General features: G+C 38.9%; 1 protein-coding gene across 1 annotated transcript in view; it reads right to left on the minus strand.

Moving 5' to 3' along the window:
- The window catches only part of LOC109067369 (IQ motif and SEC7 domain-containing protein 1-like), a 64,609-nt gene extending 55,138 nt beyond the window's left edge, over positions 1-9,471 (minus strand). Inside the window, 3 exon segments of the mRNA XM_042712514.1 lie at positions 2,405-2,512; positions 2,813-2,842; positions 8,884-9,471. Of these exon segments, the coding sequence (XP_042568448.1) occupies positions 2,405-2,512; positions 2,813-2,842; positions 8,884-9,113 (368 nt within the window). The 5' untranslated portion in view covers positions 9,114-9,471.
- Between the last annotated feature and the right edge of the window lie 3,824 nt (positions 9,472-13,295).

Raw genomic sequence — 13,295 nt, forward strand, 5'->3', positions numbered from 1 at the left:
GGATTCCATAGGGCCCTAACAGCATTTCTGGGCCATTAGCCCACATGAACTAACTGTTAAATAAAACATGTACCAGGGGCATAGAACAGATGTTTGTGTATTATTATTGTTGAAGGATCCTCCTGCTAAAATAACAATCAAATCGGAGCAGCGGCACATTTGCCTCTATGATCATAGACTATAGCCTATTTATTCCTGCAGAGATTTCAGTCTGTCTAAAAAAAGTAATATCAAAATGTTATTCGATAAAAACATCAAATGCATCAATGCAATGATAAATCACCACATTCATTACTGTTAAATCAGTTATGTGAATGGGAAGACTGACAGTAGTGTTTGGCAGCAGGTGTCAAATTACTGTTCATACATCACTGCTGGTAGGAGGGGCCCCATCTCGTTCTTTGTGACTAAGGGCAGATCACATCAACACACTGGACTATCTTCTCATCATATTCACTGCATCATATGTGTAGATGCAGATGTTTAAATTCACTGGTTGATAGACTTCAGCATAGTTCACTGGTGACCGTGTCACATGATTTAGTTGAAATACTTGATTGTATCCTCACCGAATGAATATAAGATATAATACATTAATACTGGTCTGATGCTGTCACAGTTTGTCTGAGAAACAAGTCTATGCATTGAAATTGGCTGTAGTTTCTTTTTTAGACCTTATTCAAGTGGTCATGAGAGTTTTTTGCATGAAAAACAGTCATATAACTGCAAAACACAATGAGTCTCGACCCTCATTATGACTCTCTTGATGATTACGCTGCAAATGCTTTTGATAGTGCTCTACCTTTTTATTAAAATGGAAAACCTTCTTTAATAAATGAATGGCTGTTGTGGCTCTAGGTGTGTTATTTAGCAATTTGATGTGATCTCACAAGAAACAAGATGACTGAATTGCTAGAACTGAAACTAGAGAGCATCACAGTAAACTCAAATCAGTGAAACCTGCTGAAGCACTCAGTGAAATAAAATCCATGTAAAATTCAGAAAACTTCAGGCTCACCTTCAAGTCTCACATCTAGAAGAATAAAAGGGCTGCATGAACACTTCTTCACACATTCAGACAGAAGATTTCAAGATTTCAAACCATGTTGAAATGTTTGGTACTGTAAATGCAGCCCACATATATTGATATAAAGTCACCCCTTCAATTTCTGCAATAAAAGCTGCATGATTTTGCAGATGTACAGATATCAGAACTAATAAACTCATCTCAGGCTCAGCCAGCACACCCAGAGACCACCAGCCTGTTCACTCACTGTATGATACATTACATCTGCCAAAATCACTGGCTCCAACCATACCAAAAGATGGGTTGAAAGGTATACTGTATATCAATTCCAGCAGGCAATTATGAACTATAAAAACAGTTTATGGATTTGACAGTTTTCAAGGTTAGTATCCAGGTCTAATCTTTGAATTAGCTAAATGTACTGTAAATTCTGCAATGTTATTTCATCTATATATAATGCATCATTTTTTTAAATGCATTTTTTAATTTAGTTTAATATTATAAGTGTAACTCTGCATGTCAACAAACCCACATGCACACAAGCAAAAAGCGTTTCTGTGAAAGTTTAAGAAAAAGCAAAGGTTTGAGCCCCAGGGCTGATGTGATTTCTCACAGCACCAGTGATATCGGTCACATAGTAATACCATTATATGTGTGTTTAAAAAAAAAAAAAAAAAAGTTTACAGCACCTTCATTTATCAGCCCAGACTGCTGTTGTCAATTGTCTTTTTATATGCGCACATTTATTCTGCTATGAGTGTCATTCAGACAAACTGCCAAACCCAATAAATACAAATATTATTATGTTTTCTTGCATTAAATGTCCTATGAAAGCTACAACAAACTCACAGTCAAAGCCAAATGAAGAACATGAAATGTTATATTTTAAGATAACATCAAACCAGACACATTCATATCACAAGCATCCTTGCTGAGCACATTTCTCATCATATATCCTGGTGCACGTGTTTTCCTCCAGAGTGACTGTGATTTTTACAAATACAGCATGAAGTGAATCTAGCTGATCACTGATTTAACATCAATCATTCAAACTTGAATTTTGTTCAACTCATTAATACTGTATGTCTGCTATTATAAATATAAATATCATTCTTTGTGTGTTTCATTTAGTAATGTGCCTAATGACCTGAAGATGTTAGTCCTGTCTGTTGTATGACCTATAACATACTATCAGGTATACAAACAAATGATGAATTGTCAGTGTCATTGGAAAGCCACTAATGAGGAGTATTCTTCAAACTGGACTTAAGAAAACAATGAAAGTAGACAGAGTGCATTCCATTTGCAATAAAAATTCTAGTACAGTATTCCAAAATTTTAGAATATGACCTAAATAAAGGGGAGTGTTTACGGTACCCGAAGGATACTGACTTCCACTGTGGGTTTGGCACAGCTCTCCTGCACACGGCTGATCTGAGGCTGCTGGGACTGTCTGTCGTTTCCACAGGAAGAGAGGCATGTCTTCTGTAGACAGAAACACAACACAGACTCCAGACACTTCACAAGAGTCTGTAGCAAAACGTCCAAGATGATGCTGCTCCAATTAAATACAAGTGGATGCGGAGCGGGTCAGCTGCTGTCACTGAATGTGATGCTCCCAAATAAAAACTCAAACACCTAGCAGGGTGTTAGCAACCACTCAGAATAATAAGGGCAAGCACTCACGGGGTAATGTGGAGAATAATGGACATCAAGTTTAAAATGTTTTAAAATTCAGAGAATATTTACCATCACCAATACAATAGAAGTAAACAAACAACATACCTGACGATTCTTGTACTGCCATATTCTGACCTGAAAAAACAAAAATAATTTTTCAGAAAAACAAAAAAATATGTAAGCAGGGTAGAACAAATCGAAATCACATTAGGGCTGTGCAAAAAATCGAATGTGATTTTCATGCGCATCTCCTCAGTAAAGACGCTCCTGTGATTAGTAGTATATCTCCAGCACGTGCGTTAAGATCAGGGTTGCCAGGTTTTCATAACAAATCCTGCCCAGTTGCTTCTCAAAACTAGTCCAAAACTAGCCCAATCTCGATCCCAGGAGGTTCCCCGATAAAAATTGCATCCCGGGGTTAAAATATAAGTTTTTTTGGCAGGGTTGCCTTGGTAAAATTCACATTTTAGGGGCTAAATATCACGTTATTGGTATTGGGGACGCTTCAACCTGCGGACATGAAAAACAACCGCAGACTTGGCAACACTGGTTCAGGTGGAGCGGCATTTACTACACAGAGCCGTAGTCCACCGACAAGCTACACAAAATCGCTTTCAAATCGGAGGAAGCAATTGGGCAGGTTTTGTTTTGAAAACCTGGCAATCCTGATCTGAACGCACATGCTGGAGATATACTACTAATCACAGTAGCGCCTTTACTGAGGAGATGCGCATGAAAATCACATCCGATTTTTTGCACAGCCCTAAATCACATTTAGAGTCACACTGAAATGGAAAACATTCAGTAAACCTTAATTTATTGTAAATACATGTGCTTTTTAACAAGTGCCACTACAGAATTAGAATAATGACAAATTCCAGCATATATTTCAGGAATAAATTTTTTGCACCGTATTCATATATAGAGTGCTAGGTTTTGACATCACTGCAGCTGTGATTTCAAAACCCAGAAGACTAATATGTTTTTAAAGTAAAAGTAAAAATAAAGTTTTTATAACGGGTTTTTGTTTTAAAATTCAAGAGTAAAATAAGGTCTATAGTAAACATAACTTGACAATATTTTGCTCTACAACATAATTTACACACACCCATAACGAAAACATAAATTTTGAGGCAGTTAATTATTTATTTAATTTTAGATAATGTTTGTAATGAATTTAAGTAACTACATGCGATTTGTGTTTGTGTGCAGTTTACACTGTACATTGTTCAGTTATGTTTACCACAAATCTTTTTGCATTATTGACACACTATTTTCCTAATTAATGTTGTTTAGTTGCTTTGACACAATCTGTATTGTTAAAAGCGCTATATAAATAAAGGTGACTTGATCTTATTTTGCTCATGACTTACAAAACCCCATTATAAAAACCCACAAGAAAATCCAGAGGGAAACCAGTGTTGAATTAGTTTTCTGGGTTTTAAGGTCACAGCTGCATCACTCTGTACTGTCAGCATCTGTGGCCATGACCCACCTCACATATTAGAGTTCAAATGTCAAATATCAACTCCAGTGCATGCTACATTGAGGGTAAAAAGTCTGCGGTTCTGAGGGATCTCAGGACTGTAACATTACAACAGAAGCCATTAGAGGTGAGTCTCCTCTCAGCTGCCCACTGCACTGTTTGAAGACGCCTCTGTAATAAACGTCAGGTCACTCGACAAGAAAAGATGCAATGAACACATCGGCCACTGCTCTGATTTACTGCTGGCTTCCTGTGTTATACATAACATACATATCCTTAAATGTCCATTTGTTACTCACAAAAAACCATGGCTTCAGCAGAGTGCTTTTATAGTGTATGGGTCATATACTTTTGTGAAAAAGAAGTGCATTCAATTGTACTGAATGTGCACTTGTAATGTAAATGTATAAGACATTTGTAAAAATATCTCAGAATTACTGCTGCAGCTGTTTGAAAACACTGATGAATTTCTACATATTTCATCTACTGTAAATAGGGTCTTTATTGGTTCCCTTTCAGTCGGTCACTCTCGACGTCATGTCTTATCACCCATGCGTTTCTGGGTGTGGACGCTTCCTGCCACCTCAGGACCATCCCGATCGCTGTCTCACGTGCCTGGGCATTAGTCACACTGAAGAAGCGTTCAAGAATGGTGCATGTTCTTCTTGTGGGGACATGACCATCTCGGAGCTGCATAAAAGACTCCGCTACATCAAACATGGTGGAGTCCCTCTGGCTCTGCCGCGATCCAGCATCCGTCGTGGCTGTCTGCGACACTGTGTCCGGTGGAGTCAGAGGTGATTTAATGATCACGGTGACGGCTTCCCCAAAGGGAGATCCTCACCCCTCAAATACTCTGCAGCTGTTAGAGTTGCCAACGGAACTTGCTGGGCCCTCTGCAGGACAGAGTGCACCACCCGTATCCCTCGGTGCCACCTCTGACAACCAGACGTTGATTGTTGCATTGGAGGGCAAGCTCTCTCTCTCCAGGGATGACAATCCGGTTGCTTTGCCACCTTCAGGTGTGGTAGCATTGTCCGAGCCAGACCCAGAGATGACGGCTATGCTTTCCCAGGCCGCCGAGAATGTCGGGCTCGTGTGGAATCCACCACCACGTCCCGATCCTTACGAGGCTGGATGAATGGTTTCTCGGAGGGAGTCGCGCTGGTTCTCAGCACTGCCTAAAACAAATCTTGTAGCTTCTCCGCCCTCACCACCCTCAATGGTGGGGCCGCTTTGGGGGTATGCAGGAATCCCCTCAGTAGAGCAGTCTGTGGCCATGCAACTGTGTCGAACAGCTACTACCACTCTGCAGGGTGACCTGTGTCTCCCCTTACAGGCCTGTAAGTATTCGTTAGGCCTAAATATAAATATAAATAAATATAAATAAAATGTGTTTAAAAAGGCCAAATAAGGATTGAGTACATGTGACCTGCTGAAATACATCAGCAAATTATTAAATGTAAGTTTCAAGCCTTTCATAATTTGTGACATTAATGTGAGTGCCAAAATATGTGCTAGAACTAGGCCTAGCCTATAACACTCAATAATAAGCCACCTTTTCAATCGTTTTATTTTTTATGGCATAATGCACACCTCCTTAAATGTAATCTAAACATTCCAAGTTAATTTCCTACTTTTTGTATGATTTCTAGTTTTTCATGTCGCAGTTTTAGCCTATTATTCTTGATTTCTCACAACTTATTTTGTTCAAGGGTTTCTTTTGAGGGTTTTTTTATGGTGTGAGTCAGAGTAAATTGCGACGCGAATAAAGTCTCATGAACGTGCAGCCTTCTACAGAGGACCAACGGCTCAGGATTTTATGTTAAAAAATTTTAATAGCCCATAGAACGAAATGAAAGCCCCTTAATACAACATAAAGAAATTGTGTAGCTTTAATGGTTTTCATAATGACTATTTAATAACCATAACATGCAGTAAGAGCCTTTGTGTAAATTTAATTATTTTTTCTTCTTCTTTTTGATGCGTTAGGCTGCAGCCTATCTTATCTTATCTAAGCCTAGCTTAACACTTGGTGCATATTTTTCTTGAACTTGATTGCTGAATTCAAAAGATTTAACCAAAACCTGCCACCTTGGTGCCTTGGAGCGTGCTATGAGATCAGAGATTCATCACACACACACACACACACCAATTCAGAATGCCAGTTTCAATTCAGAAAATAGTTTAGTTAGCTAGTTTAGCTTGACAGTATCTAAGTCTTTTTATATGGGTTTGGGCACATTATGGTCAGGCTGGGAGACTATGGCTAAAAGCATTGATGCTGCTGCGGGGAAAAAGCAAAATCTTATTTACTTTAATAGCATTCTGGACACACTGAACACTGGAATTAAAGGGGTCATATGATGCGATTTCAAGTTTTATTTTCTCTTTGGAGTGTAATACGCTCTTGGTGCATAAAGAAGATCTGTAAAGTTGCAAAGACTGAAGTCTCAAACCCAAAGAGATATTTTTTATAAAAGTTAAGACTCGTCCACACCCTCCTAAAACGCCTCATTTAAACATGCCCCCACGTCTACGTCACGTACCCCAGGGGGGTTTGTCTTGCTGCTCTCCCCGCTCTGTCCAAGCATGGCTGCATGGACAGGCATGTGGAGTCTTGCCCAGAACATAACCATACCGCCAACACTAACTGTATGCAATATAATTGTCATAAATATACTTGATGGAAGTGGTCCTGATTGAAATACTTTGTTTGGTCTTCCAAAAGAGGACACAACTAGAAATCAGTGGTTAAGTCATATTTACAACACTGTTCCAGAACAGTTCAACCCAAATATTCAGATGTGTGCAGCACATTTTATGAAGGACTGTTTTCTGATCCTGGGAGAGTATGTTAGACTACAATGCCGGCTGTTCTACTGATGATTCAAACACGAGTTTGAATGGATAGACTTTGAATGATTTCAGTTCGAAGTGAATGTATATGTTTCATTCAAAGTGCATTGAAGTTTGCGAGATGTGAATATAAATTATTAAGACCATAACTGTTTTCACTCCGAAGTGATCCCGTTTGGAATGCACTGACACTTCATGCACGGAGCTCATTTCTAACAAGCTGATTATTTGAATCAGGTGTGTTAACAAAGAGAGACATGCAAAATATGCAAAGCGAGGACTGGAATTGAGAACCGCTGGTGTAGAGTAGCGCTAGTTGTTTGTCGTTTCCCTGATCACAATTGCATGGTTTTATGTGTAAAAACACAGTATAAGTCATTATAATCCGTAATTATGTCCCCACTGGATGCAACAAATGGCTCGTTTGTAATGGGTTTTATTGGTTTTGTCTTGTCGTGCCGGTGTTCTGACCAGGACACACATCACAGTACGGTAAGGGCCATAACATTTCCGTCACACTCTTGAGGCATTCGGCGAATCACAAAGCACTGGATAGCTGGCCAATCAGAGCACACCTCGCTTTCCAGACCAATGAGCTTTGTAAAAAACAGTGCGTTTCAGAAAGGCGGGGCATAAAGGAGAAACAATAATGTACAGTATGTGCAAAATAATGTGTTTTGAACCTTAAACTGCATAAACACATTTCATTACACCAAATACACAAAATAATGTTCTTTTAAGCAATGTTATATGACCCCTTTAAATGTTTTTCGATATCAAACCAAGCACCAAAATCAGGGGCGCCCCCAAGCCGTGGCCACCCCTAGGATGATTTGCAGTGGCTACTATTAATTTAAATCTATTTTAAATCTATTAATTTTAGATCTATATAATTTATATATCATTTAATATAGTTACTATCACACGAAAAGTGACGTTTTTTTCTCCAGAAGTCTGCATAATTGCAAATGTGACATTGATTTTATACAACAGTTCAATAAACAAGAAGTTAATATCAAGAGTTTTAGGTTTTAGACAACATATTCACTTTTTTGCGCTCTATTTCTAAAAACAAAAATCATTCCAAACACAGCCACTGTTTTGCGTCTCTGAGCAACATGATAGTGTTTCGTTCCTGAATGAATCAAACGTTTAAATGATTCGGTTCAATCGCAATGACTCACTTATTAACAGTGCCACCTACTACTGGCTGTTTTAATTTTTACATTTAAGGTACCATTTCATTTTTTAAACAATTTCAAACATCAGTTTTCAATGTTTTATGTTTAAAATATCAAAACATTATTTATTAATTTGTAACTCCAGGTTAAAGTATTCCATGTCCCTCAGAGCTCCATTAAACAGTGTGTAAAAACATCTAAATGGCACTTCAGATGCAGTTTCTGTTTTCTCTGCATTGCAAAGATCACTTTTAGAAAAAAATGGCGTAAAGGTTAAAAAAAAAAGCCTCAGCTGTCAGCACAAATAAGATATCAGCACAATAACACACACAGCAAAATATTGTCTAATTTTCGTTATCGATAAAATCACAGAGATATAATTTTTTTGTCAATATTGCAAACCCTTTATTTATTTATTTATTTTTTGATGTGCCACCCCAAGATTTACTGTGGCCTCATCTGGCCACCCCTGTTAAAATTTTCTGGGGGCGCCACTGACCAAAATTAGACAAACACTTAAAGCAATACAATATAAAATAAATTAAAAATGTTGTTTAAATAAGCGACCTGTGTATTCGCGTTCACCTTCTAATATCTGTCTAAGAACCACGATTTTGAAGAAAGTAGACTATATAAGAGAGGAGTCTTACTGCTGTAGCGGGCTGTTCTCCTGGATGGAGCGCAGTCTGCAGGTGAGCAAATGCCGCTGGTACTCGTGTCTCAGGCGGCTGTTCTCTGCGCACAGGTCGGACACATGCTGCTCCAGCTCAAAGATGCGCCTCTTCTGCCGCTCCAGCAGCGTCTGCTGGGTCTCTATTATCTTATTCAGCTCCTTCAGATAGCCCGCTGCCTTCGTCGGATTCTCGGTCCGGCTGTCCATCGTCTTCTCATTCAGCTACTAAACCTGAGTCAAATATTCCCCCTTTCCTGGAGGTGATGACACGCTGTGATATATGACAGGGGCGCGCGTCCCGTGCTCAGCCATGCTTCTGTGAAATACTGACTCTGCGTCTCCTGCGTGGCTTTGTGCCACTAAAGGTTAAATACGGCTATAGCTTAAATATCGTTTCCATCGCAGTTCTGGAAGGAGTTGGTGGTGCAGCAGAGAATATTTGATCCACTTGCCATACAGCACAATGCACTTGTATATGGTGGCGCAGTAACACCCTGAATACACCGTATGCGACGCGACGCAACAACGCAGCTGTCTACACTGCAAACGCGCGACGTCGAATAAACCCGCCGCACGCATAAACAAAAACTCTGATTGGTCGGCTGGTTGTCTGCGTCACGATTCCACCAGCAGTCCTGACAGACGCGTCACGCTTGCAGTGCAGCAGCGTTTAAAACAGCATAAATATATAAATATACTATAGCGTAGTTCTGACTCTTTTGGCTTGACATAGCAGCTTTCTGTTTCGCGTCGCGTCTGGCAGTGTAGGTGTTTTGACCTATATTTAATCATTGGTTTATAGATACAGTTCAGTGCCTTTAACATCCCAATACAAAATATGGCACTTATAGCATTTTTTCTAATTTTTGTTTAAATATCATATTTATTTTCCCCATTTTGTACTGTTTATTTTAATTAAATGCCTCTTATTTTGATATAGAATGCACCATGACATACTCATTTTTTAATTGTGGCATAAGTGTCCAAATACGTTTGAGGCCACTTTATATAAATAAAGAAATAAAGGCAGGTGAAGCGCTAAAGCAATAAAGTGCAAAGAGCTCTTGCTGCACTAGGAACATCATGCATGCAGCAGCAAAATTGTGAAAAGCAGCGGGATATATTAGACTAGTACTATCTTAACAATGTAGAATATAAATGTATTGCTTTAAATTCTTATTTATTGTTTATAAAGTGAAAAATGACGGTAAACCAAATTTAAGAATAATTTGAATACATTTCATTCATTAGCAGACACTCTTCAATGATAATGTGAATGAACACGTTTTAAAATAGGGCATATATGAATTATCTACTAAAAGACCTTTGACAACTGACAGTAGTTTAGTGGTCTTACATAATGGCAAACTAAAAGCTTTGTAAACCTATATATTAATCCCTCTGGTCTGAGTGACATTCTCGTGCTTTAGTCAGTTATGTGAAGTTGTGACATGCTGAAACCAAGCTTGTGTCATTAGTTGTTCAGTTGCTCATGTTCAGAGTAAGGCTCACAGGGAAATTATCAGACAGATCTATATCATTTTGTTTGTCACAACTTTCCACATAATCCACATGCTTCTCCAGCATGAAATCATAGTCAAATCTGGATTTGGAGTTGCAGATTGGTGTGTGAATTTATGTTTCTGATCATGCGTTTCTCTTCAGACGTCTGACAGCTTCTCTCTATTAATGAGCTTCTTCAGTCTTTCTCTCCATGAAAAATGTTTGGTGATATTTTTGCTTGCATCCAGTCTTGGATTAAGATATGTGTTAAAGTCTCCACCAATTACAAGCCTGCATTTAGAAACTTCTGAAGAACTTGGTAAAATTCTTCAACATGAGATTCGGATCAGCATCAGAATGATAATACACACCAATGTACAGTCGTGGCCAAAAGTTTTGAGAATTACATAAATATTGGAAATTGGAAAAGTTGCTGCTTAAATTTTTATAATAGCAATTTGCATATACTCCAGAATGTTATAAAGAGTGATCAGATGGATTGCATAGTCCTTCTTTGCCATGAAAATTAACTTAATCCCAAAAAAACCACTGCATTTCATTGCTGTCATTAAAGGACCTGCTGAGATCATTTCAGTAATCATCTTGTTAACTCAGGTGAGAATGTTGACGAGCACAAGGCTGGAGATCATTATGTCAGGCTGATTGGGTTAAAATGGCAGACTTGACATGTTAAAAGGAGGGTGATGCTTGAAATCATTGTTCTTCCATTGTTAACCATGGTGACCTGCAAAGAAACGCGTGCAGCCATCATTGCGGTGCATAAAAATGGATTCACAGGCAAGGATATTGTGGCTACTAAGATTGCACCTAAATCAACAATTTATAGGTTCATCAAGAACTTCAAGAAAGTCCAGCAAGCGCCAGGATCGTCTCCTAAAGAGGATTCAGCTGCGGGATCGGAGTGCCACCAGTGCAGAACTTGCTCAGGAATGGTAGCAGGCAGGTGTGAGCACATCTGCACGCACAGTGAGGCGAAGACTTTTGGAAGATGGCCTGGTGTCAAGAAGGGCAGCAAAGAAGCCACTTCTCTCCAAAAAAAACATCAGGGACAGATTGATCTTCTGCAGAAAGTATAGTGAATGGACTGCTGAGGACTGGGGCAAAGTCATATTCTCCGATGAAGCCCCTTTCCGATTGTTTGGGGCATCTGGAAAAAGGCTTGTCCGGAGAAGAAGAGGTGAGCGCTACCATCAGTCCTGTGTCATGCCAACAGTAAAGCATCCTGACACCATTCATGTGTGGGGTTGCTTCTCATCCAAGGGAGTGGGCTCACTCACAATTCTGCCCAAAAAAAACACAGCCATGAATAAAGAATGGAATGGTACCAAAACACCCTCCAACAGCAACTTCTTCCAACAACCCAACAACAGTTTGGTGAAGAACAATGCATTTTCCAGCACGATGGAGCACCGTGCCATAAGGCAAAAGTGATAACTAAGTGGCTCGGGGACCAGAATGTTGAAATTTTGGGTCCATGGCCTGGAAACTCCCCAGGTCTTAATCCCATTGAGAACTTGTGGTCAATCCTCAAGAGGCGGGTGGACAAACAAAAACCCACTAATTCTGACAAACTCCAAGAAGTTATTATGAAAGAATGGGTTGCTATCAGTCAGGATTTGGGCCAGAAATTGATTGAGAGCATGCCCAGTCGAATTGCAGAGGTCCTGAAAAAGAAGGGCCAACACTGCAAATACTGACTCTTTGCATAAATGTCATGTAGTTGTTGATAAAAGCCTTTGAAACGTATGAAGTGCTTGTAATTATATTTCAGTACATCACAGAAACAACTGAAACAAAGATCTAAAAGCAGTTTAGCAGCAAACTTTTTGAAAACTAATATTTATGTAATTCTCAAAACTTTTGGCCACGACTGTACTTCTGATTGTCAGTGTCGACATGAACCCAAGCATAATCTCACAAAAGACTTTCTGACAGTTGTGTGGTTTATTGATAAGAATGGCAGGACCTTTGAACTGAAGTATGTCATTTATGTTGTCTATAGCCGGTCATCTTTTCTCTCTTTGCAGCTGATCTTCCAGTTTTTTTGAAGGTATATTTCTCTGGTAAGACCGCAGTGATGTAATTCCAGTCTGCATTTATTTTACCAATGTGAGTCTCTTGCAGAAGCACAGCATCATATTTTCCTATATTATGAATATTCCAGGAGAGAACTGTGCCTGCACTTTCTGATGCAAATGCCATTATGAGAAAGATTTTTCAGTTGTTCGTGAAGTTTACTGAATACGCACACACACATGCAGACATGTTGGCATATGTGGTTTATGGGGACATTCCATAGACATAATTATACTGTATTGTTTATTCCCACACCCCAAACCTAGCCCTTACACACACAACTTTCTCCATTTTTAGATTTTCCAAAAAAAAAAAAAACAAATTTGTGTCCTCATAAACTTGTACGCACACACAGTGTAAAAGGATGTTCCTTTGACATATTGGTTCTTATACTGTACAAACTTTCCTACCTCTAAACACAACCCTCAAAGAAATCAGCCTCAAAGATCATTAAGTTTAATTAGTACAAAAAAAATGCACGCATCTGTTGGGGTTCAGACTATTAACTGTCATTTCAAATTCTCCCTTTTCTATTCAATGCAATCAATTCAGTTTAAGAAGCTGATGTTAAATGGCTGACATTATGCTTAAGGGCATGCAAAGTTTTTTCTCTCTCTGTCTCTTTCTATTTAAATATTTCAGGAATAATTTACAATGGGCCATTGTTTTTGAAAATTCATGCAAATTCCAAGGTGATAATGCAAAGATGGAGAGAGAATTCTGTGAATATTAAAAGTAATTTCTAAAGAAAACAAAAGAATATCCCATTATTCGTCATCTGTTTAGTCT

Source organism: Cyprinus carpio, chromosome A23, assembly GCF_018340385.1.
Source record: "Cyprinus carpio isolate SPL01 chromosome A23, ASM1834038v1, whole genome shotgun sequence".
Lineage (NCBI taxonomy): Eukaryota > Metazoa > Chordata > Actinopteri > Cypriniformes > Cyprinidae > Cyprinus > Cyprinus carpio.